Below are 25,763 nucleotides of genomic sequence, written 5' to 3' on the forward strand. Positions count from 1 at the left end.
GACCAAACTTACTAGTTGTACTGTGTGATGGGTTCTATATTCATCTTCACTCTGAAGGCGCTGTTGGAATTTTTCATTGTGTTTTGCAATACAAATTTCCTACAAATACATGAAATGTGTTTTAGTATAAATAAAACTCAAAAATTCTCTATACAACACACCAAGGTTTATTTGATAAATTAAATTTTAATCTTAACATATACCTACTTGGGAAAATACCAATAAGCCACCTCTGGTTTCTCATCTTGACTGTCACAACAGAATAAACCAAATAATCAGGTTCTTAACAAAAGGTCTCTGTTTAATCTTCTATTTTAAACTCAGTATCAACTTCTTTAGATGTCCTGATTTCTGGTTTGTTGTTTTCTTTTTTTTTTTTGGACGGGGAAGGGATGATGCAGAGTGAGGTGAAAGGGAATATCCTTATACAAACTCAAAGGTCTCTTTCAGCTCTGATGTCTGTGACCTGAAGATTATAAATCTCACTTTACTGTTTAAACCAGTCTTAGCAAAAATGAAGGATCTACAACTCTTGGCTTAAAGTATGTTTTCTTAAATGCTCTGATGAGTTAAGACCGCATTTTTGCCTGTACTAGTTTAAACAAAACCACAGACTTCAGAGCTAAAAGAGACCTTAAAGATTAGAAAGTCTGAATTATAAAGAAAATAATAAGTTTTATTCTAAGCACATGACAATAAAATGTACATTAATAAAATAGGAGATATGCACTGCTTTACGAAATAATTCACTATAACCCAGCAACTTTTTAGTAGTTCCCACACTAAGTCTCCATTTATCTGACGTCCTTCCTAATGTAAATATCCTCAGGAAAAGTCCTCCAGCTAAAAAGGTAAATATTAGGTTCTAACATTCTCAAGGCTATGTCAAAATGATCACTATTTCAAACAGAGAAAGTCATATAATGGTCATTTAAGCCTGTAAACTATTTTAAAGCAACTGTTTATATCATATTCCTCACCCATACTGGTTGACTCTATTACCTAAGAAGTATCAATCATGAAATGAATCTCTCCAGTGCAGTATCAAGAGGAAAACAAAAGTTGCATGATACAGTGAGAAGAACCAGGCTTCTGAGTCACATAGCTCTAGGATAGAATCCTAATTCTATTCCATACTGGCTGCTTTTGATTGGGTGGCTTATTTTACTACTAGAAGCTTCAGTTTCCTTGGTTATAAAGTAAGAATACAGGTTCACACTCCTGCTAACAGAACAGAGGTCAGATGTGTTTTGATATTCAAATTTTTTCAGATTTTAAAAAGGTAGCATATGCTGCAAATACCATATATTACACCTACTATCTCCTGCAGGAGCTGAAGCATTAATACTGATATTTTTTGTAAGGAAATGAATGAATGGGATAAAGACAATAATCCCATGTCAGTTCAGGTCTGGTTTTGCCACCAAATGAAGCATGAAAATGCTTCTGATTTTTGAGCATTCTAGATTTCAGTCAAGGGATTACCTCACTTGGCTATTGGCAGAATTAAAGAAGATAAAATACATGAGGGTGTCAGATAAACAAGGAGTCCACAGGCCATGTCACTTGGTAGTAAACAAGGGAATTACAGATGAGGTTATATAAAAAGGCATGTGCTATCTTTTGTATCATGTCTCTGATCTTCTCAGTATTTTTCTTTTTTAGGACTTAGTGTTTCTAGTATCCTCTCTTTCTAGCCTTCTTCTGTTACCCCTTCTCCCCTCTGCATTCTGTCACTTGGAAGGCTTATGTGGGGGGCAAGAGTCCCCACAGATGGCAAGACCATTAATTCCCCCCTAAAGTTGTGTGATGTGCTGATTTGCAGGAAATCTGAGGCTACTGGTGTAAATGGGCAGATTCTCCAGGGGTAGGCTTCCCTACTTGAGATTTAGATTAATATAAGAATGAAGTACTGTAAGAATACTAATTAAATTGAAATAAGATAACATATACTAACAAGGGAAAAGCACATTCTGAAACAGGCTCTTAATGCCACTAGAAGAGTACACAGCTTAGTGTGCCCAGGTCACCAAGGACCATTTACATGTACACCCAGCTCCCTGTGCTCTCCCCCTGGAGCTCTAGACCTCTGCTGCATTCCCTCTAAGACTACATGCTCTGTCTCATGCCCACAACTCTGTCAAATATGCATTCAACATAAGGTCTCAGAAACTGGATGTTGTATTCTCTCATTTCTTGTCTCCACTCCTCTCTGGAGCACCCGACACTGCAAAATATCCCCCTTTAAGGAAACATCTTTCTTTCTTGCTTCTGCAAGGTCACCTGGCTTCTTCTAACTCGACTATTCTTTCTCTTTGACGTCTTTCTCCTGCCTACACCCTCAAACATTACCCTAGGTTATTTCCTAAGGCCTTCTCTTCTCATACTACAACAGAGTTGCTCAATCTTTCATAATCTGTGTCCCTTACAAGAATGTTTTCCTCAGCTTTGATTCCTGAATTCTAAAAGATAGTATGTATAATGAAGGGATTTTTTTCCCAAAAAAGACATATATAGTACCTCTCCCCTGCTCCACCATTTCTCCTCCCTCTCTCCTTTTAACTCCATGTATGCCTGTCACTGCTGAGACTCAGCTACTAAAATTATTTCCTCCTGGAATCATCTAATCCACTCTTTTTTCATAGTTGTTAACATTTTTCTTATTGTGAAATATAACATATATGCAAAAAAACAATAAATTTCAAAGTATATTGTAACAAGTGCTTATAGAACAGATTTCAGAGTTTGGTATGGGTTACAGTTTCACAATTTTAGGTTTTTCCTTCTAGCTGCCCCAAAACAATGGAAACTAAAAGAAATAGCAATACGAGGAATTGGCAGTCACACTCATTTGTTAAGTAATATCTTCTGTTATAACTCGTCTTTCTCCTTTGATCCCTCTCCCAATCTTTAGAGGTATTTGGGCTATGCCCATTCTAACTTTTCATGCTGGAAAGGGGTGTGATAATATGGGATAAGGGGATGGAACTAACTGATATTCTTGGAGAGGCTGGCTCCTCTGGATTTCAGGACTTATCTGGTCTAGGAACCCATCTAGAGGTTGTAGGTTTCTGGAACGTTATCTTAGTACATGAAACTTTTGTGGACTCTCAGATAAAGCCCTAGGTGATCATCAGGGTTGGCCGGAATGGTTTTGGTTGGGGTTTCATCCATTCTTATATTACAGGATCAATATACCAAACTATCATATAACATCTCTACCTGAATGCCTCAGAAATCCCTAAATACAAGTCTAAAACTTAACTCACTGCCTTTAACCCACACGTGTCCTTCCGGGTTTTCTACCTTGGTTGGTGGCCTCACCAGGCACCCATTCAAGTGCCCAAGCCAGAAACCTGGGAGACACTCTCTACTCCTCCTCCTCACTTCTTCACCACAAAATCACTAAATCCTACTGATTTTCTACTTTTGGAAAATATCAGCTCTAACACTTCTTAGATCTATCCCTCCCTTGTCATCTCTATTGTCACTGATTTAGTAAATTCTCTTAATATCCCAACCTCGATAATGGTACTTAGCTTCCAACCAGAATCTTGTAGTCTCTTCTACCTCTAAAAGCTATCATGTTATATTATCTTTCCAAAATATAAATCTGTTCATATTACCCCTATACTTGAAACTTTGCAATAACTTACATTATTTTCTGAATGAAATCCAGACTTAATAGTGTGCTATACAAAACTTCCTATAACCTGACCCTGGCAGCATACTTTACTATTTATAGTATACTGATAAGCCATTCTGTTTTATGCTTCAACATATTTGTTAAGCACTCTTTCTTCTGCTTGAAATTACCCTGTACCCTGTCAATCTGGCAACTTTCTATTCAGACTCTGAAATCCAGATGAACTATCACCTCCTCTGAGAACCCTTTCCTCACTCTCTTCTCTTGCTCTGTTGTTGGGTAGCAAAGCACTCATCTGTCCACCTGGCGTGCCTTCTCTGTAATACTGGGAGGGGAGGAACTCTGCCTTAGTCATCTTTGTCATCACGATGTGTCTAGCACACTGTTGCATTAAAATGAATCAGTTAAAAGTCTGAACTATACAGCATTTTCAAAAAAATGCTCTCAATATCTTTCAGGTACATAAACTCCAACTAGTCTCTAAGGCACTGAATTACATAAATGAAAATAATATATAAAAAGTGCTTCTAATTTTAACATTTCATTCTCCCTACAAGACAGTGTTAGAATCCGCTGGAACCATCACACTGCTCACCTTGCCAGCACCGGCTACATGAGAAAGCTGAACCACCACCAGGCCGAGGGCCGGGACAATAATGGGCTTCAGTTTCCTTTGCGTAACAGAAAGTGAAAGGCAGACTTTGACATCCGGGTGAAAGCTTACAATTTAAGAATATTGCTTTCTGAAGTAAAGTCAAGCCATGTTTCTGGGTGCCAAAATACCTGTTCTGAGGATGAGAATGTGACAGAAGGGCCTGGGTCCTTGACTTACTGTGGAAAGATGCCTGTCTGAGGTTTTCAATGTACAAGAGCTAACTATTTCAAGAAGTTAAGAGCTTTAATTTTCTGTGGACTGGGTAAAAGGGAAGTCTTGGAATTTGGTGAAAAAGAGGAAGGTGGGTTCTCAGAGAAGGTGTCCTACATGGCACTTTCTGCCTGGGTATCTGTGAACTCAAAGCAAATCAGTACCATACAGTAATCAGGCTGGTGTAGGCCTTAGTGCTAAGGCTGAAATCAGGCTCCAACCCCACACTGTGGTGGCCAGAAATGACTCCACGACAGTAATGTCTGGACTAGAAAGCAAAAACTTTCTAAGACATAGGAAGAAAAATCACAGTTCCATAAAATAATTCATTCCAGGTATCAAGAATGAATAAACAAACAAACAAGCCAGCAATTTAGTAATGAGGAGAGAAATAGTTCAGAGCTAACACTGTGTTAAATAGGACCCTGCAGTCATGCCCTGCGGCACAGTCCCCTTCAGGCTGTCACAGGCAAAGAGCACATCACACACTACTGGCTGCTCTGATATGTGCAGGGGGACAATTCTCAGAAAACTATATATATATAATGTTCAGTTCAACAGCGTGAGTACTAAGAGGTAACCCTTACTAAGCTTTAAAAGATACACAGTGTCACTGACAAATCTCCCAGAATTATTAGATATGGATCAAGGATTAAGTAAGAAATAAAAGATTCAAAATTAAGACCATATATATTTTTATATATATATGTATATACAGATATTCTCAAGTAATGCTTAACTGACCATACCTTTTTGTTTCTGAGGTAGGCTTTCTTGGCTGAAACTCGCCCACGTCTTGCTTCCAGCTGGCGTGCTTTCTGCTGAAGTTTCTGTAGCTCTTCCCTCTGTAAATGTACAGAGGCTGCCATCTCTTCCTTTTCCAGCATGGCCTCCATGCTTTCATAAGTATCATAGTACACTACTTCATCTCTCTTTTCTGTTACAGAATAGCAAAAGGGAGCAGTGGTTAAGAGTATAAGATGCAGAGACAGAGAGAAGAGGGTTCTAATCCACTTGCTAGCTCTGTAATCTTAAAGTCATTACCTCCAGAGCTTCTTTGGAAAACAATAACTATGAGGACTTACAGCAGCTAGCATGAATATGTAAAAAGTCCTCAGCTGTGTATGACATGCAGTATGCGCTCAATAAAATGCTAGATCCCCTGCCCATCTCAAGTATTCAGAATTTTATAAACTCCGGATTCTGGCTGAAGTAAAGTATGTATTTCGCAAAAGTAACTAAGAAAACACAGTTGCACTGTCAAGTCAACCAAGTGTTCGACATCAGGAAGTCTCTTCAAAAGGTTTCCTTCATGTTAATACTTGTTTTCTTTTTTATTTTTAACAGAAGAAACAGAACTGACATCCATGTATATTTGCCTTATATATTCAACATTTTGTAGACTGAGGTAGTTAAAGGTACATGACCATACCTGATACAAGTCTTTTTATGCTTTCCAGTTGTGCTGTCAATAGCAATTCTTCACACTTCAGGATTTCAAACTGCACCTCATACAACTGAAGTTGCAGATCATAATAATCAGCTTCTAACTGATCCAATCGGGCTATGGCTTCTGTACCACCCTGCAAACTCTGCATCTGCATTGAAGGAAAAACACAATCTAGTTAGTTGTAGGGATGAAGAAAAGATATCAAGTTATGATTAGAAATGAACACCAACAGGACATGATAAGTTGATGAAGCAACCATTCAAAGACAAACTTGTACTCAAAAGAAATGAAGACCTTAAAGAGATAAAAAGATAAACTATAGTCAGGTGGTTTTTGAAACATGGTAAGAATAAGATTTTTTAAAGTGTATACATTGCAACTCATTCATACTTAGCTTGATAATACAATCTTTGTATTGTCCTGATATACAAAATCTTTTGCTTTCAAAAGTGATGTTATGTTATAGGGTATATGACAAAGTATGGCTGTATTCACAAAGTTACAACAGAATGGCAGGACTGGTCAAATTCCGTACATTGGGGACACCTTCCCACGTCCATGGTCTCAATTTGGCTAGTCTCTGGGAGTTGCTAACTTGAAAGTAAATGTGTGAGTGGAAAAGCATAAGAGAAATGCTTTTGACGGACAATACTGCAATCTATGAATAAAGATCACTCTACTCTTATTTTTTACAATTTTTAAATATTTTTTAAAACATAACAACATATAAACACGAACATTCTTACCATATGATCATTCAATTCTTGGTACATAAACAACTCACAATATCATCACATAGTTAAATATTTATCACCATGATCACCTCTCAGAACATGTGCATTAATCCAGAAAAAGAAGTAAAAAAAAATATTCATACATACCATTTCCCCACCCCTCACCCTCACCAATCACCAGCATTTCAAACTATTACATTTATTTTAACAATTGTTCCCCCATTACTTATTTATTTTTAATCCATATGTTTACCCCTCTGTCGATAAGGTAGATGAAAGGAGCATCAGACACAAGGTTTTCACAATCACACAGTCACATTTATAATGACAAAATCTGTATCATTATACAATCAACTTCAAGAAACACAGCTACTGGAACACAGCTGTACATTTTCAGGCAGTTCCCTCCAGCCTCTCCATTACATCTTGACTAACATGGTGGCATCTATTTAATGCATAAGAATAACCTCCAGGATAACCTCTCGACTCTGTTTGGAATCTCTCAGCCACTGACATTTTATTTTGTCTCATTTCACTCTTCCCTCTTTTGGTAAAGAAAGTTTTCTCAATCCCTTGATGCTGAGTCCCAGCTCATTCTAGGATTTCTGTTCCATGATGCAGGAAGGTCCACACCCCTGCCAGTCATGTCCCACGTAGAGGTAAAGGGCAGTGAGTTTCCTTGGTGTGCTGGCTGAGAGACAGAGGTCACATTTGAGCAACAAAAGAGGTTCTCTGGGGGGTGATTGTTAGGTCTAATTTTAAGTTGGCATAGCCTCTCCTTCGTGGGATTAAGACTCATATGAACAAACCTGAAGATTGAGGGCTCAGCCTATTGCCCTTGTTATCCCCACTGCTTATGAATATCAGGAATTCTCTACAAGGGAAAGTCTAATTTTCCCCCTTTTTCGCCACTCCTCCAAGGGGACTTTGCAAATACATTTTTATTCATTGTTCAAATCACTCTGAGATTCATTGGGGAATCACTCCGGACAAACCTACAAAATCTGATGCCCTATTCAAGGTTCCATACACTTATGGTGTTTAATTAAGCTGTCCACATACGCTATTTTAGGAAATGCACTAGTCAAAATATAAATTTTGTAGCAAATAAACATTTTTTGCTTTGGCCTCACACACAAGTTAAAGTTTAAACTTATCATCTATTTTCAACACCCTGCAGCACTGACATTCCTCTGTTCTTCCTCATGCAAAAAACATTTTTAAATTTGCACATTTAGTCACTATCATTATACACTCTAGGTATTCCTAGATTATATCATCCCAGTCTTTATTGTCTATCTTTTCCATCTGATTTCATTTGTACCCCCGGGCTTCTTCCCGCTATCATTCTGACATTCAGTGTTCTAACACTACTGTATTAATGGTAGGTAGTATTGTGCTATCCATTTTGGAATTTTTACAATCATTCCCGTTGTACAATCTGTATCCCTTCAGCTCTAAATCCCCAAAATCTACCCTATTTCTATCTCCTGATGATCTCTGTTCTTAACTGAAATTTTCTAAATTCATTCACTAATGTTAGTTCATATCAGTGAGACCATATAGTATTTGTCTTTTTGTTTCTGGTTAATCTCACTCAGCATATGTCCTTAAGGTCCATCCATGTTCTTACATAATTCATTACTTTATTCTGCCTTACATCTGCATAATATTCCACTGTATGTACATACCACAGCTTGTTTAGTTACTCGTCTGTTGATGGACATTTTGGCTGTTTCCATCTCTTGGCAATTGTAAATAATGCTCCTATAAACGTTGGTGTGCAAATGTCCATTTGTGTCCTTCCCCTCATGTCCTCTGAGTAGATGCCTGGCAATGGTATTGCCGGGTCATATGGCAATTCTATACTTAGCTTCCTGAGGAACCGCCAAACTGCCTTCCACAGCAGTTCTAACATTTGACATTCCCACCAACAGTGGATAACTGTGCCTCTTTCTCCATATCCTCTCCAGCACGTGTCGTTTTGTTTTATTGATAATGGCCATGCTGGTGGGTGTAGAGATGACATCTCATTGTGGTTTTGATTTGCATTTGCCTAATAATCAGGGAAGTTGAGCATCTTTTCATATGCCTTTTGGCTATTTGTATTTCCTCTTCTGAGAAGTGTCTTTTGTCCATTTTGTAGTGGGTTGTCTGTCTTTTTGCTGTTGAGTTGAACAATCTCTTTATGTGTTCTGGATACTAGATCTTTATCTGATATATCGCTTCCAAATATTGTCTCCCACCGTGTAGGCTGTCTTTTTACTTTCTTGATGAAGTTCTTTGATGCACAAAAGTGTTTAATTTTGAGGAGTTTCCATTTCTTTCTTTCTTTAATGCTAGTGTGCTTTGGGTGTAAGGTCTAGGAAACTGCCTCCTATTATAAAATTTATAAGATATTTCCCTACATTTTCGTCCAAAACTTTTACGGGGTTAGATCTAATGTTTAGGTCTTTGATCCACTTTGAGTTAATTTCTGTATAGAGTGTGAGATATGTATCCTCTTTCATTCTTTTGCATGTGGATATCCAGTTCTCTGGGCACCATTTATTGAAGAGACTGTTCTGTCCCAGGTGAGTTGGCTTGACTGCCTTATCAAAGATCAATTGTCCATAGATGAGAGGGTCTATATCTGAACACTCTACTCGATTCCACTGGCAGTATATCTATCTTTATGCCAGTAACATGCTGTTTTGACCACTGCTGCTTCATAATACACCCTAAAGTCAGGTAGTGTGAGAATTCCGACGTCATTTTTCTTTCTCAGGATTACTTTTTAGCTATTTGGGGCACACCTTGCCCTTCCAGATAAATTTAGTTATTGCTTTTTCTATTTCTGAAAAGTAACTTTTTGGGATTTTAATTGGTATTGCCTTAAATCTGCAAATCAATTTAGGTAGAACTGACATCTTAACTATATTTAGTCTTCCAATCCATGGACCTGGTATGCCCTTCCATTTATTTAGGTCTTCTGTAATTTCCTTAAGCAATTTCTTGTAGTTTTCTTTGTATGAGTCTTTTGTATCTTTAATTAGATTTATTCCTAAATATTTTATCCTTTCAGTTGCAATTGTAAATAGAATTCCTTTCTTGATTTCCCCTTCAGATTGTTCATTGCTAGTGTATAGAAACACTACAGATTTTTGAGGGGTGATCTTGTAACCTGCCACTCTCCTGTACTCATATATTAGCTCTAGTAGTTCTGTTGTGGATTTTTTTGGGTTTTCAACATACAGTATCATATCATCTGCAAACAGTGAGAGTTTTACTTCTTCCTTTCCAATTCTGATGCCTTGTATTTCTTTTTCTTGTCTAACTGCTCTGGCTAGAACCTCCAACACAATGTTGAATAACAGTGGTGATAGTGGACATCCTTGTCTTGTTTCTGATCTTAGGGGGAAAGTTTTCAGTTTTCCCCCACTGAGGATGATGTTAGCTGCGGGTTTTTCATATATTTCCTTTATCATGTTGAGGAAGTTCCCTTCTGTTTCTATCCTTTGCAGTGTCTCCAACAAGAAAGCATGTTGGATTTTGTCAAATCCTTTTCTGCATCAATTGAAATGATCATATGGTTTTTCTGTTTTGACTTGTTGATATGGTGTATTACATTAATTGATTTTCCTATGTTGAACCATCCTTGCATACCTGGGATGGATCCTACTTGGTCATGTGTATAATTCTTTTAATGTGCTGCTGGATTCGAATTGCAAGAATTCTGTTGAGGGGCGGGCCATGGTGGCTCAGCAGGCAAGAACGCTTGCCTGCTGTGCCCGAGGACCTGGGTTCGATTCCTGGTGCCTGCCCATGTTAAAAAAAAAAAAAAAAAAGAATTCTGTTGAGAATTTTTTGTATCTATATTTATTAGGGAGCTTGGTCTGTAATTTTCTTTTCTTGTGATATCTTTGTCTGGCTTTGGTATGAGGGTGATGTTGGCTTCATAGAATGAGTTAGGTAGCCTTCCCTTCTCTTCAATTTTTTTGAAGAGTTTCAGCAGGATTGGTACTAGTTCTTTCTTGAATGTTTGGCAGAATTCACATGTGAAGCCATCTGGTCCTGTAGTTTTCTTTTTGAGGAGCTTCTTAATGACTAATTCAATTTCTTTACTGGTGATTGGTTTGTTGAGGTCGTCTATTTCTTCTCGAGTCAATGTTGGCTGTTCATGCCTTTGTAGGAAGTCGTCCATTTCATCTATATTATCTAGTTTCTTAGCATAAAGTTGTTCATACAATCTCCTCATTACCTTCTTTATTTCGGTGGGGTCAGTGGTTATATCTCCTCTTCCATTTCTGATTTTATTTATTTGCATCTTCTCTCTTCTTCTTTTTGTCAACCTCGCTAAGGGTCCATCAATCTTGTTGATTTTCTCACAGAACCAACTTCTGGTTTTGTTGATTTTCTCAATGGTTTTCATGTTCTCAATTTCATTTATTTCTGCTGTAATCTTCATTATTTCTTTCCTTTTGCTCACTTTGGGGTTAGTTTGCTGTTCTCTCTCTGGTTCTTCCTAATGGACAGTTAATTCCTCGATTTCTGCTCTTTCTTCTTTTTTGATATAGGCATTTAGGACAATAAATTTCTCTCTTAGCACTGACTTTGCTGCATCCCACAAATTTTGATATGTTGTTCTCATTTTCATTTGCCTTGAGGTGTTTACTGATTTCTCTTGCAATTTCTTCCTTGACCTGGAAGGAAGTTGTTCATAAGAGCGTGCTGTTGATCCTTCATATATTTGTGAGTTTTCTGGCACTCTGCCTATTACTGATTTACAACTTCATTCCTTTATGATCTGAGAAAGTGTTTTGTATGATTATAAACTTTTTAAATTTATTGAGACTTGCTTTGTAACCCAGCATATGGTCTATTCTTGAGAATGATGCATGAGCACTTGAGAAAAACGTGTATCCACGTGTATCCTGCTGTTGAGGGGTAAATGTTCTATAAATGTCTGTTAAGTCTAGCTCATTTATTGTATTATTCAAATTCTCTGTTTCTTTATTGATCCTCTGTCTAGGTGTTCTGTCCATTGATGAGAGTGGGGAATTGAAGTCTCCAACTATTATGGTAGATGTGTCTATTTCTCTTTTCAGTGTTCGCCTCATCATTTTGGAGCATTCTTGCTCGGTGCATAAATATTTATGATTGTTATGTCTTCTTCTTGAATTTTCTTTTATTAATGAATACTATGTCCTTTTGTCTCTTTTAACTGTTTTATATTTTAAGTCTAATTTGTTGGATATTAGTGTAACTACACCTGCTCTTTTCTGATTATTTGCATGAAATATCTTTTCCCACCCTTTCACTTTCAACCTGTGTTTATCCTTGGGTCTAAGATGCATTTTCTGTAGACATATAGATGGATCCTGTTTTTCAATGCATTCTGCTACTCTGTATCTTTTGATTGGGGAGCTTAGTCCATAAACGTTTTAGTGTTATTACTGTTTGAGCAGTACTTTCTTCTACCATTTTGCCTTTTTAGTTTTATATGTCATATCTAATTTTACTTCTTTTTAACTTTACTGATAGTCTTCATTTCTACACTCTTCTACATACCTCTCTCTCCTGTCTTTTCCTGTCTCTCGTGCTCCCTGTAGTATTTCTTGCAGAGCTGGTCTTCTGGTCACAAATTCTCTTGGTGATTTTTTTCACTGAAAATGTTTTCATTTCCCCCTCATTTTTGAAAGACAACTTTGCTGCATATAGAATTCTTGATTGGCAGTTTTTCTCTTTCAGTAACTTAAATATATCACCCCACTGTCTTCTCGCATCCATGGTTTCTGCTGAGAAGTCTACACATAGTCTTACTGGGATTTCCCTGTATGTGATGGATTGCTTTTCTCTTACTCCTTTAAAGGTTCTCTCTTTCTCTTTGACATCTGACATTCTGATTAGTAAGTGTCTTGGAGTACATCTATTTGGATCTGTTCTATCAGGGGTAAGCTGCACTTCTTGGATCTGTAATTTTCAGTGCCTCCATTTGTTTTTTTCCTCTTTTTCCCTTTTCTTCTCCTTCTGGACACCCACAACACATATATTAGTGTTTCATGTTTTCATTCAATTCCCTGAGTCCCTGATCATATTTTTCCATTCTTTTCCCTATATTTTCTTTTGCTAGTCTGATTTCAGATGTCCCATCCTCCAGTTCACTAATCCTATCTTCTGCCTCTTGAAATCTGACATTATAAGTTTCCATTGTTCTTTTTCCTCTCTTCTATTGTACCTTTCATTCCTGTAAGTTCTGTGACTTGTTTTTACAGACTTTTGATTTCTTCCTTTTGCTTATTCCTTGCCTTCTTTATATCTTCCCTCAATTCATTTATTTGATTTTTGATGAGGTTTTCCATGTCTATTCCAACATTCTGAATTAATTGTTTTACCTCCTGTATCTCATTTGAATTGCTGGTTTGTTCCTTTGGGCCATATCTTAAATTTTTCTAGTATGATTCATTATTTTTTGCTGGTGTCTAGGCATTTAATTCCCTTAATTAGTTTATTCTGGAGATTGTTTTCACTTTTTTTTACCTAGGATTTTCTTGCTGGATGACTTTGTTGTCTATCTGCTCTTTGATATTCAGTTCAGCTTATTCTAGACCTCTAGCTTAGGTTTTGTTTAACAGATCAAAATTTTTGAGTTCTTGTTTTCTTGTTTCTTGCCCTGCCTGTGTGTGTCTTTCTTTTCTCCTGCCTTAGGAGGGTCTACTTAGGTATTATAGACCCCAGCCAGATTTTCTCAGCCCAAACTGGCCTCCTCTCAGGAGGAGTCATCTATGTCAGTTTTCCCTGAGGGTGAGACCTAGCAGGTTGAAAGGCTTTCCTATGAAGCCTTTGGAGTCCGTGTTTTTCCTCTCCTGCCCAGTATGTGGCTCTTGTCTACCTGTGGGTCCCACCAGAATAAGGTGATGCAGTACCTTTAACTTCAGCAGACTCTCCCTTCTGGGGGTATGGTGGAGACAGAGGAAAGGTTGTAGGCTGGCTTTAATCGCTTCACTTTTCCAGACCCTGGGGTCTGAATTCTTTAGGGAGGGATTCCACCTGAGCTGGGGCCCACCCCTCTCCTAGGGAAGGCACAGGCTCCAGACAAACACTCAAACAAGCTTAATTCTGCCTAAGCCTGGGGCAACTGGAGTCTGAGAAGCCCTGCAGCTGTATCCAAAGAGTATTCAAGCCATAGAAACACAGCCACAAAAAAGAAAAAGAAAAATCTTTTTCAGAGCCAGACCCCGTTCTTGGGTTTGCCAACCAAGAGGTTAAGTTGGTATGTTGTTTTATGTATGTCCAGGTCCTATGTGCCCCCTCCTTCAGGGCTCAGACCCTTTCAAGTATTATGTGCTATCCAATCCAAAAAACCCGTGATTTTCTTTTTCTTTTTCTGTCAGCTTTGCCCCTCTGTGCTGGCACAAAACCCAGCAACCTCAGTTTTCACTTGAGGCTCATCTGTGCTGGGGCCCATTTTTAGTAGTGAGAATTTGTTAATTCCACAATCGGAGCTTGGTTGCGCTTAGCCCCTACTGCTGTTAAAGTCTCTTTCCTGTCCCCTCTGGGAAGCAGCCTGTGGAGGATGGGCGCTGGCTCCATGGCTTGGGGAACTCATAGCTCTGGATGGGCTTGCAACCAGTCCAATTTGTTTAGACTGGGGTACACTCTGTGTCCAGTCCCTGACATGGCCCCAGCAATTTTTCTGCACTATTACTGGCTATTTACTAGCTGCACCAGAGGACAAACTAAATCCCACACCTCACTAAGCTGCCATCTTGGTCCCCAACCTCTATTATTATTTTTAAATAAAATGCAACCAGGGTCCTACTGAACCTAAGGCAGGATTCAGAAATTTCTGGGCATGTCTCATGAAGGTGGTCTTACATGAGGCTTGGTTGGTTGGTTTCTGACCCTAAAGAGAGAGGAAAAGAGTTTCTGCTATTCCCATTTGGCTCTATGGAGAAAGGCAGCTTAAGAAGAAGTTAAAGGAGCAGTCTTTCAGGAGTCTATGATATGTGAAGTAGAAGCAGTTTCATGGTGGGAAAGGGAGGTTACTATTTTCAATTCTCCTAAGAACAGAGAGCCACTGCTTTGGCAGTTTAAAGGCTCATGCTGAGAAGCTCCAAAAGATCCTTGACACAGGCATGAGTGTGTTATGAGGGCCCTAACAGTACTGATAAGGAAGCTCTGGTCTCCCTCACTTCCCAGGGAATCAGCACCAAAGGGTGGCGGCAGAGCAGAGAGGGGGATTGAAAGAAATGTTTATGAGTCCATGGCAGTCATCACCTGCTCCCAGAATACCAGGAGATATTAGTGGTCCAGGGACAGCTCAGGAAAGCAAAAGGCAGTCAATTATCTTATTGCTGCTAAGTGATCCCACCTGTAACATGCTAGCACATAAACAGAGAACATTTCTAAAAGATTCAGCCTTTCCTTTAAATTTTGTTATCTACACAATTTTACCCAATAAGTGGAAAATTTTCCTCCAAATACATAATTTCAAAATATTTTAACAAGAATTTTGAACTGAAAAGCAACCCACAAGGCTCTGCTCTAAATATGTAAAGGTATACACTTAAAAGGAACCAGGTGAATTAAATAGACTACTTAATATTTAATATCAGCAAAAACTTGTCAGTGATTCTGCTGCATTAGGAAATATTTTATGAGTGACATACAGGAAGACAATGGACCCAAGTTAAGTTAAACAATAGTGGCTAGGGGGAAAGAAAGTCGACAAAGTGAAAATACTGCTGCTTTCTGTCCAAAATCATAAAACAGGAATCTAGGAGTGGTTTCTGCCCTGAGACTCCTTGTCTCACCTTAAATTATAAACATCCCATTTCATATTTTCTTGGGGCTCTTACCAGCTCTAGAGACCACATCCCCAGGACATAATTTCCTCTTGACCAGCACCCACATTTTCTGAAGGACATAACATACAAACAGGTAAAACACTGGGTGCTAAGGGTTTTATTCTCTAGTAGGGAATTATGAACAATTAAGTTATAATCTTAGTGTAACTCAGTTCAAAAACCTTCACCTGAGATTAACTTCCAGTGACACTGTTCAGATCCAGGCTATTTGTTCCATTTCACTACTGCAGTTCTTTCCAACTGGAAGTGACCATTTATCTGCCACATTTAATATGCTATGTTAACTCTTCCCCAGCACTCTCTAAGTGTGTCTTGTTCAATCCTTTACTGTGTCCTTTGGCTGAGGAAGGAAGTTGAAACCCCTCTGCCAACATACCTTTACACTGTCAGCTGCCTCAGCTGCAAGTAGAAACATATTCTAATCCCTATGAGTAGAACACTCGACAACAGCATGATGATACCACAACACAGCCAACATCAAATAGCAAACTGAGGAAGGAAGTGGGTATTTTCTTGCAAGCAATGACCTCATCCCCAATTTTCTAGTTCAGTGAGCCCTATTCACAATGAGAGAACCCAAAGGTGGCTCTCCCAGGACAGTGTTCTAAAGAAGGGCAAATCAAAAGCAAATGGGCAGACAAGGGGTCTGTTAAGTCCTAAACCTTGAAAAAACAAACAACAGGGCAATGCTAAACCTCAGGGAAAAGCTAGAGGTTGGTAAAACCAAGAGTAGAGAGAACTTTTATGGTATGATTAAGGACAAAGGACAAGAAATGAGTCAAGGAAATCTGGTAGGGCAAAATAGTGCTCTGAGGTTTACTAAACCTCAACATGGAGTAGAAATTTCAACATGGAGGTGAAATCTTCAGGGAGGGGCCTGATGAGGTATGGTTAAAGCCAATCTGCTTAAAATTTTCTCTCTAAAACACGTGAAACTTTTCAGACAGATTTTTTTCTGGTACCTAACTCAGCTGACAGCCAAGAACTAAGGAAATGGGAATCAAGAGTGCAAGAACTAATCCTGGAAAATGGAGCAGTGCAGGGAAGGTGAACTGCACAACGTGGGTATCTTTGTTATACCTGGGGGAAGGCAGTGCTTCCCTAAGCAAGAAGTGAGTCCTGCAAGTAGGTTAATTCTTCAAAAAAGTAGACAGCTGGGTGCCAATGAAAACATAGCTACCTTGAAATTTTACTCGGCATAAATTTTACTCTCTTAAGTAAACAAACTGTGGCTATCACAAGACCGAGATCCCAAACCAAACTGAATTCTCAACATGACCCAGGTAATTTAGTAGCAAAGTTGCAACTGACCCAATTCTTCTGATTCCTTTAAGAGTGTGCTTACCACTGGGAGCACCTTTCCACACATGTAATAGGAACAAGAAAAATGTTTTTTAGTACATCTAGCAAGGAAATGAATTAGCAATTCACTTCAACACATTCACATTTTCTTATGAGGCATCATATACTGTAGCCTCCTCAGATAATCATTCCTTCCATGTATAATAATGACAGTAAGTTTTATGTGTATCTATTTGGACTGACTGCAGTATGTCATGCAACTGTGCCAGGAAACTTCTACTGAATGAAAGGCTATGGAAAAAAAATAGAGCTTTCAGAGTTTCTGTGAATTGATTCATTCATTCAACAATCCTTACTGAGCATCAACCATTGCTTGAGTCACTGAGAATATGGAAGTAAACAAGAAACAAAGTAAAAGTTCAAAAAGTAGGCATAGGGCGGGTCACGGTGGCTCAGCAGGCAAGAATGCTTGCCTGCCATGCCAGAGGACCCGGGTTCGATTCCCATTGCCTGCCCACGTAAAAAAAAAATAATAATAATAATAATAAAATAAAAAGTAGGCATAAAAAACACGGAAACAACGAAATTAACATTAAGGGCAAATTCACTTTAGCCTTTTTTACGGGGAGAAAAGTGGAAAAATGTAACATGAGGCTCAATAAATACAGGTTCCATGTACAAATAAGAATAATAAAGTCAATAGAATTATCTGCACTTCCGAAGTTCAGAAATCCTGAAAACTGAAAATCTTCCATAATTTCTATTGTGTTAAAACCTAATCTCAAAACTCATGTGGAGGCAAAATATAATATAAATTGATGTGAGATTATTTATAATCCCTATTTATTTCATTTAATGTAAGTACCTGTTTTATTACTGGAATATAAATACTTGTCTGGAGGTTATACACCCCATATTTCTTTTAAAAATCTGAAAAATTTGCAACTCTGAAACCCAATGGCCTCAGGGGTTGCAGATATGGTTTAGGGGCCTGTGGTATGAAGGTGATTTTTGAGAATTAAATAACATAGAAAAAGCAAAAAGAACAGGGCCTAAAACATTTACAACTTTTCCATTTATCTGTTTTTTTCTCACTGCTACCAAAATGTAATTCAGATAGCTAAAATAGAATTCCATAATTAAATAAAACCTTCAGAATGGAACCTAGCTTTTAATGCTGACTTTGAAATTTCTAGTGTGCAGCTATGAAACAGCCTGCACCTACCCGCTTACTGATAAATTAAAAAAAAGAAACAGCCTCTCTGCCTGGGCAAGCACCCCAGCTTCCCTGCCTCTGCTCAGGCTATGTCCATCACATCAAAACTCTTTGCTGTCAAACCTTTTGAAAGGCCCATCTGAAATGGAACACATCTTCTCAACAGCATCTTCTGGTAAAACCTGAACTATTTGTTAAGGAAAGTAAATGTCTTACGAATGGGGCCTAAATCTTTCTCTTTTTTGTACCCTCTTCTCTGATACTTAGACAACACCTAATACACCAGGATTTTCTGGGGTCTAGTATCTATTAATCAGAGAACATGGCTAACCAGGAGAGAAGAGTCTACTATTTAATCGAGATTTAACTGTATTTTCTATGGTTTGTTTCATGATGCCATCTTACTTTTAGTATCTTCTATTTAAATTAATAATAAAGAGAATCTTATTTTAATAACATATGTTTTCTATTATTTTCTAACTATATATTCCAATCCTAATGCTGTTATGATTTTAAGTATTTTAATCTTGTCCAAATGGTTAAAAGATACTATACCCATGTAACCTGGATTAATAATACAGATCTGAAAGTAATGATGTACCTGCATATTCCATTTATGCTATGTTTGCAGGGAGTGGGGTGAGTATGGGGGTGGAGTTTATGCAAGCCAACGTATGATTTTTTTTAAACTTTTTTTATTGTATAGTATAACATATTATTGTACAGTATACAAAGCAAAGAAATAAAAAAGCAACAGTTTTCAAAGCACTCTTCAAAAAGTAGTTATAGGACAGATCCCAGAGTTTGTCATGGGCTACCATACGATCCTCTCATATTTTTCCTTCTAGCTGCTCCAGAATATAGGAGACTAGAGGGCTTAAATACTTTTTTTTCAACACAATCGACTTTTTTTCCTTCTGTTTTTGTGAGCAGTAACATATATACAAAAAAGCTATAAATTTCAAAGCACCACAATTAATTGTAGAACATATTTCAGACTTTGACATGTGTTACAAATTCACAATTTTAGGTTTTTACTTCTAGCTGCTCTAAAATCCTGGAGACTAAAAGAGATATCAATTTAATGATTCAGCATTCATATTCATTTGTTAAATCCTATCTTCTATGTATAATTCCACCATCACCTTTGGTCTTTCCATACCTCTCTTCAGGGTTGTTTGGGCTACGGCAATTCTAAATTTTTGCTATTGGAAGGGTCTCTCACTAATATGGGGTAGGGAGATGGAACTATCTTATGTTCTGGAGAGGCTGGGCTAGGTTTCAGGACTTATCTGGACTAGGGTAGGCTTCTGGAAAGTTATTCAGTGCATTGTAGAATCTTATGAATTGCCCTAGGTGTTCTTTAGGATTGCTGGAATGGTCCTGGTTGGGGGTTGGCAGGTTATGATAGGTAGCAAAGTCTACCTGAAGCTTGCTTAACAGCAACCTCCAGAGAAGACTCTCGACTCTATCTGAACTCTCTCTGCCACTGATACTTTATTAATTATACTTCTTTTCCCCCATTTGGTCAGGATGTAATTGTTGATCCCACAATGCCAGGTCTGGACTCAATCCTGGAAGTCCTCTCCCACATCGCCAGGGAGACTTTCACCCCTGGATGTCATGTCCCACGTAGCGGGGGGCAATGATTTCACTTTCAGAGTTGGGCTTAGAGAAACTGAGGCTACATCTGAGTAACAACAGAGGTCCTCCAAAAGTAACTCTTAGGCATGACTATAGGTAGTCTGAGCTTCTCCGCTACCTACGCAAGCTTCACAAGAGTAAGCCTCATGATCGAGGGCATGGCCTATTGATTTGGGTGTCCCTAAAGTTTGACACAGTATCAGGGGGTTCTCTGATGGTAAGGTTTAATAGTTCCATATTCTTTCTCCCCTCCCTCAAGGGACTTTGTCAATACTTTTTGATTATCTGCTAAATATACTCAAGGATGTTTCCAGGCATTACAATAATCAACACAGGATTAAAGGACCTCTTCCTTATTCTGTGCTCCCTGTATTTCAATTGTTCAAATGAGCTATTCAGATAGGTTGAATTAGATTATGCACTACAGAAAAGTATATGATTTAAAGAGTGAAATAAAGTAGCTACACCCAATTAAATTTACCTGGATTCTTTCAAAGGTAGTGGGCTAAAAAAGACAAATTATTTCAGGAATTTTCCTTTGGTGGGGAAATTTAAACATTAAGGGTTACTCTGGGAAGAATGGCTCTGCTATAGATGATTTGCGAAACCATTAAAATCATATGCAAAGCTGTGTGTACACACAACATTTTTCTGAGGCAGGTTTTAGTTTTCAATTCGTAAAGGGACAGGCATCCATAATCTAAAACAGTTAAGAATGACTACAATTCAAGACTCAGAGAGTTGAAAATGGAATGAATAAAAAGGAATAGTATTCTTAAGATTAAAGAGAACTTAAAAGTCAAATAGAATTGTCCTTGTTAGTATTTCAGGATTAACTTAGAAAATTTGTTGCAAGTTTGGCATATTATTTATAACAGACATCCTAAATATTTTAAAATTTACTTTTAAATTTTAATTTAACTTTTTAAAGTTTTTACTTTGTCACATTGGAAGATTTTTTTTTGTTTTTTTTTACATAACTTAAGGGAACGCAATACATCGCCATATTTTTAAAGAACAAAAGTCTCTCCAAAACTTAAATTATAGGGTAGTGCTGTATTACAAAGCCTTTACTGGCAAAGCATGTGTTTGGGATGGATTTAATAATTCACATTTGCTATTTCTCATGAGTAATGTGGTTGCCTTAAATTAAGGCCAATAAAATAGGTATAGTACATCATCACAAATATATGTAAAAAGAACAATACATATATTATACACACAACAAGCATAAACCTGGCAAGAATGACTGACGACTTTAACAAATACTTTGAAGAATTCAAACACAACCTATAACATAGAAAACAAAATAACAGTGTAATGAAATAGCCCCAGGGAAAATGACCCCACAGATAATTCCAAGCTCTCAAGGCCAGTTTTAGTCTAGCCCTTTGTCCACCACTGAAGACCAATTCCAGTAAGCACAACTCTCATGAATAATAGGAAATTGTTAGAAATCTTATCCTCAGCTCTTCCAGGCATGCTATGTTGTCAGAACTTATTGCTAACTAGGTTTAGAACAATAAAGCTAGTCAACGTGACAAGGAGTGGTAACTCATAGGCAATAAAATACTAATATTTTAGGTTTTGAAAGGTCTAAGACTTAAGAATATTCCAGAGAGTAACATGAAGCCACACGCTAACTTTCTAGAAAAAGAGAATGCAGTAGGATGCCTTGGGGAACAGGAGTTGGAACTGAAATCCCCGCAAAGAGATTCTAAATTAAAGTGTGAAAAAGTTCCAGGACAAAACAAGTTCCAACTTCATCTGTCTCGGGATCCTAACAATAGTAGAAACTAAGAAAATATAAGGGAAAAATAAAATTACAATTTAAAAAACATTAACAAAAAGATTTATTCCTAGGTCATAGCTGTGATATATCATAGTTTACTTAACTCATATACTATTTTAAAAATAAGAGTAGATAAGTGAAAGCATTTTTAAAATGTCAATGAGAATACCCAGACACATCCCAGAGTATGCTGAGCAGATAATTTAAAAATATTGGTAAAGTCTCTTGAGGGAAGGGAGAAAAAATATGGAATTATTAAACTTCACCATCCGGAAAACCCCTTGATACTGTCTCAAACATTAGGGACTCCCATGTTAGTAGGCCAAGCCCTTGATCTTGAGACTTGTTCTTGTGAAGATTAATTATGTAGAGAACCTAAACCTACCTATAGTTATGTCTAAGATTTACTTCCAGAGATCCTCTTTTGTTGCTCAAATGTGGTCTCTCTCTCTCTAAGCCCAACTCTGGAAGTAAAATCATTACCCTCCCTCCCTCCCTACCTGAGACATGATATCCAGGGGTAAAACACTCCCTGGCAACATGGGATATGACTCCCAAGAATGACCCTGGTCTTGGCCCTGGCACCACAGGATCAACAACACCTTCCTGGCCAAAAGAGGGAAAAGAATTATAACAAATAAGGTATCAATGGTTGAGAGAGTTCAGCGTCAAAAGGCTACTCTGGGGGCTACTCTTATGTGAGCTTCAGCTGGATATTGCTATTTACCATGGTTTGCCAAACCCCAACCAAAACCATCCCTGCCAATCCTAAAGAACACCTGGGGCTCTATCTCAGATTCTAAAAAGGTTCCATGCACTATGATTACTTTCCAGAAACCTACAACCTCCAGGCCAGATAAGTCCTGAAAACCAGAGGAGCCAGTCTCCCCAAGAACATCAAATAATTCCATCCCTTATCCCATATTATTGACAGCCCCTTCCAACAAGAAAAAGTTAAAATGGGCATATTCCAAATACCCCAAAAGATTGGGTGAAAGATCAAAGGAGAAGGTGGAGTTGTAACAGAAAAGAAAGGATTTTAAAAAGTGGGTATGGCTGCTGAATCATCATATTCGTATTTCTTTTAGTCTCCACTGTCTTGAAAGGAAAAACCTAAAATCATGAAATTGTAACCCACACCCAAACTCTGAAATCTGTTTTATAACTAAGTGTTGCAGTGTGCTTTGAAATGTATTGCTTTTATATATATATATTATTTTTCACAATTAAAAAAAAAAGTCAATGGGAGCCATCTTGCTATGCCTCCTTTACACAAACCTGTGAGAATAAAAATCAGAGAAGACATTTTGTTCTCCTCCAGAGACTAAAAACCAATATGGCCAACCCACAAGAAAAAGAGAAAATATCTGTAAATCCTATATATCTGGTAAGAAATTTGTATCTAAAATATATAAAGAGTTCTTACAACTCAAAAATAGAAGGCAACCCAAGTAAAAATGGGCGAACATATTAATGGATAATTCCCCAAAGAAGATATACAAATGACCAATAAGCTCGTGAAATGATGCTCAACATCATTAACCGTCAGGAAAAAGCAAATCAAAAGCACAACGATAAACCATTTTACATTCAACCAGGTGGCTATAATAAAAAAAGACAGATAATCCATAGTATTGGTGAAGGTACAGAGAAACAGTTACCCTCATACACAGCATATGCTGGGTAATATGGTAACTCAGTTTAATCTTTTGAGGAATTGGCTATATCACTTTGTATTCTCACCAGCAGTGTATGAGGTTAACCAGACATAAAAGACACCAGTCACAAAAGACCACATTTTCTATGATTCCATTTATATGAAATATCAGAAAAGGCAAACCTATAGAGACATTCAATTGGTGGTTGCCTAGGGCTAGGGTCTTGAATGGGAAATGGGGAGTGACTGCTAATAGGCACGGGTTTATTTTTGGAGTAATGAAAATATTCTAAAATGATTGTAGTAATAGTGGCATAGTTTGGTTAATACACTAAATTATATGAATTGTGCTCACTTTAGCAGCACAGATACCAAAAATGAAAGAACTGTATGGTATGAATCATATATACATCAATAAAGTCATTTACAAAAAACAACTTGGGCTATACAGTTTAACAAATGTAATTATGAATCAAATAATTCTATTCTTAACTAACTCGCCAAGAGGTATAACAGCTATTAAAAAACTAAATATATAAATTAAAAGTCACCTCATGCGACTCATTCTACTCTGCCCAATGAAAATGCACAGTCATTTCTTGCCACCTTTACCAATCTATTCACGATGTTTGCAGTGACACTGAAACAAAGGACAGCCCATGCACAGTCAGGAGCTAGGCATGTGCAATCTGGACTGAACCTTTACCAAGCTGTCTTAACTCAGTCCACTACCCTCCAGGAATGACCTGCAAGCCTGAAGAGTTTTAAAGCAGCAATTTTAGGTTGCCAAAAAGATTAAGTATAGGTTTAACTTATCCGAATTCCCTGGTGCCTTTAACTTAGACTTCTTTCATTACTATACTGAGTTTAGAGTACAAATTCCTCCTATTTATACTTACTTCTAAAAATGCCTGGATTTCTACTATCAGCAATGAAACAAAGTTTGAAAGTAAACTGAATTTTCTATGTAAGGAAACAGGGATTAAGAATTTAAGAATGATCTTCCAATTCATTCTATATAAACTGGCCACAATAATACTTCATAATAACCAATCTGAACATATCACTTCTTGATTAAAACCTTATGATAGCTCCATAAGGATTTTAGGATAAAATTTAAATTCTTTGTCAGAGCATGTAAGGTCAACTCCAAACTTTACTTACTTCTCCAACTTCTCACTACTTTTTCTCCAGGTAACCAACCTGATTCCTTCTGTCTTCAGTGGGTGTCCTAGAACACAAGAGCTTCTCTCTTCATCTCTGACCCTCTGAGCAAAGATTCTCTAATGGTCTACTTTGTATCTGATAAATATGTACCTACCTCACATCTTTTTTTCACATTGAACTTGTCTTGCCCCATCATTCTCAAGAGCCTTAAAAACCATGAGTGCTTCTTATTCATGCTTTAAAAATAGCTTAAAAACAAAAACAAAAAGCAGGGAGAGGGAACAGGTCTTAATGGTCTCTTTATCCCCATCACTCATTATAATTTCTGGGGAAAAAAGGCATTTAATAAATGTTTGTTGAATGAATGAATGATCAGGGACATTTGAGTTGAACAGGATTCTAAAAGGCAGAAAGGGAATTAAAGATGACCCTAAAGTTTGGGATCTGATGTATCCTGGAGAACACTGGGCCCTTAAGAGAAATGGGAAATTTGAGGAAGATTTAGTATGGAGCAAGAAAGATGAATCTGGCTTTAGAAACATTATGTATGGCATGTTGGTAAATAACGATTTCATTAAAAAAAAATGGCTTAATATAATAACATATAATACAATAAGTTACATAAAATGGATAAATGAAACCAAGGGGAAACACCTCAAAAATCATTTAATTATCCAACACCTATCTTCTTTCAATTGTTTTGAGTTTTAATTCTGGGTACAAACCATGAAGTCTTACTATTTGCTATCCAGAATATGCTCTTAGGTTCATCCTTCACACTAGTTTTAATCTTTACCCACTACTAATTATTAAACTTTCCTTACTTTCAAAAATATTACAACCCCAGTCCCTAACATCTACTACTTCTAATACCTAGAAAAACAATCAGCAAAGAGCAATGTAGATACCTAAGTAATTTTCATTATGAAGCAATCTGTTCTGGCATGGCTTAATAATAATAACACATATAACAAAATAAACATTTAAAAAATATTAGCACAAGGGCGGTGCACTGATGGCTGAATGACAGAATTCTTGCCTGCCATGCCAGAGACCCAGATTCAATTCCAGGAGGCTGCCCATACCAAAGGGGGGGGAAAATGTATATATATATTTTATATAGCACAGAAGGTAAAGAAAAATAAAGTGTATCTAACAGTTGCAATATTTTGACGTATGGCTTGGGCACCTAAGGTAGATTCAGAGTACTTCAGAGTGCACTGGGCACTCTGAAGTACAATAAAACCAATGAGGAACAAGATGACAATGAAACAGTGATTAATGATTTTTAAAATATCATCTTAGATGTGTTTTGAATACACAGATTAGAAACTCATTTCAAGGATTCCTATTCCTAGCTTACGTCCCATCAGACCAGACAGTGTATTACTAGTAAGTGCCTGTAGAATCAAAAAATGTCAGTCTCACACAAAGACAAAAA

General features: G+C 37.5%; 1 protein-coding gene across 1 annotated transcript in view; it reads right to left on the bottom strand.

Moving 5' to 3' along the window:
• JMY (junction mediating and regulatory protein, p53 cofactor) overlaps positions 1-25,763 on the bottom strand; it is a 181,019-nt gene that overhangs the window by 31,017 nt on the left and 124,239 nt on the right. The window contains exons 5-7 of the mRNA XM_077139340.1: positions 5,944-6,109; positions 5,261-5,448; positions 13-99 (exon numbers count right to left, since the gene is read on the bottom strand). Coding sequence (XP_076995455.1) covers positions 13-99; positions 5,261-5,448; positions 5,944-6,109 — 441 coding nt within the window. The remainder of the gene's footprint in view (positions 1-12; positions 100-5,260; positions 5,449-5,943; positions 6,110-25,763) is intronic.

The sequence above is a fragment of the Tamandua tetradactyla genome, chromosome 21 (genome assembly GCF_023851605.1).
Source record: "Tamandua tetradactyla isolate mTamTet1 chromosome 21, mTamTet1.pri, whole genome shotgun sequence".
Classification (NCBI taxonomy): Eukaryota; Metazoa; Chordata; class Mammalia; order Pilosa; family Myrmecophagidae; genus Tamandua; species Tamandua tetradactyla.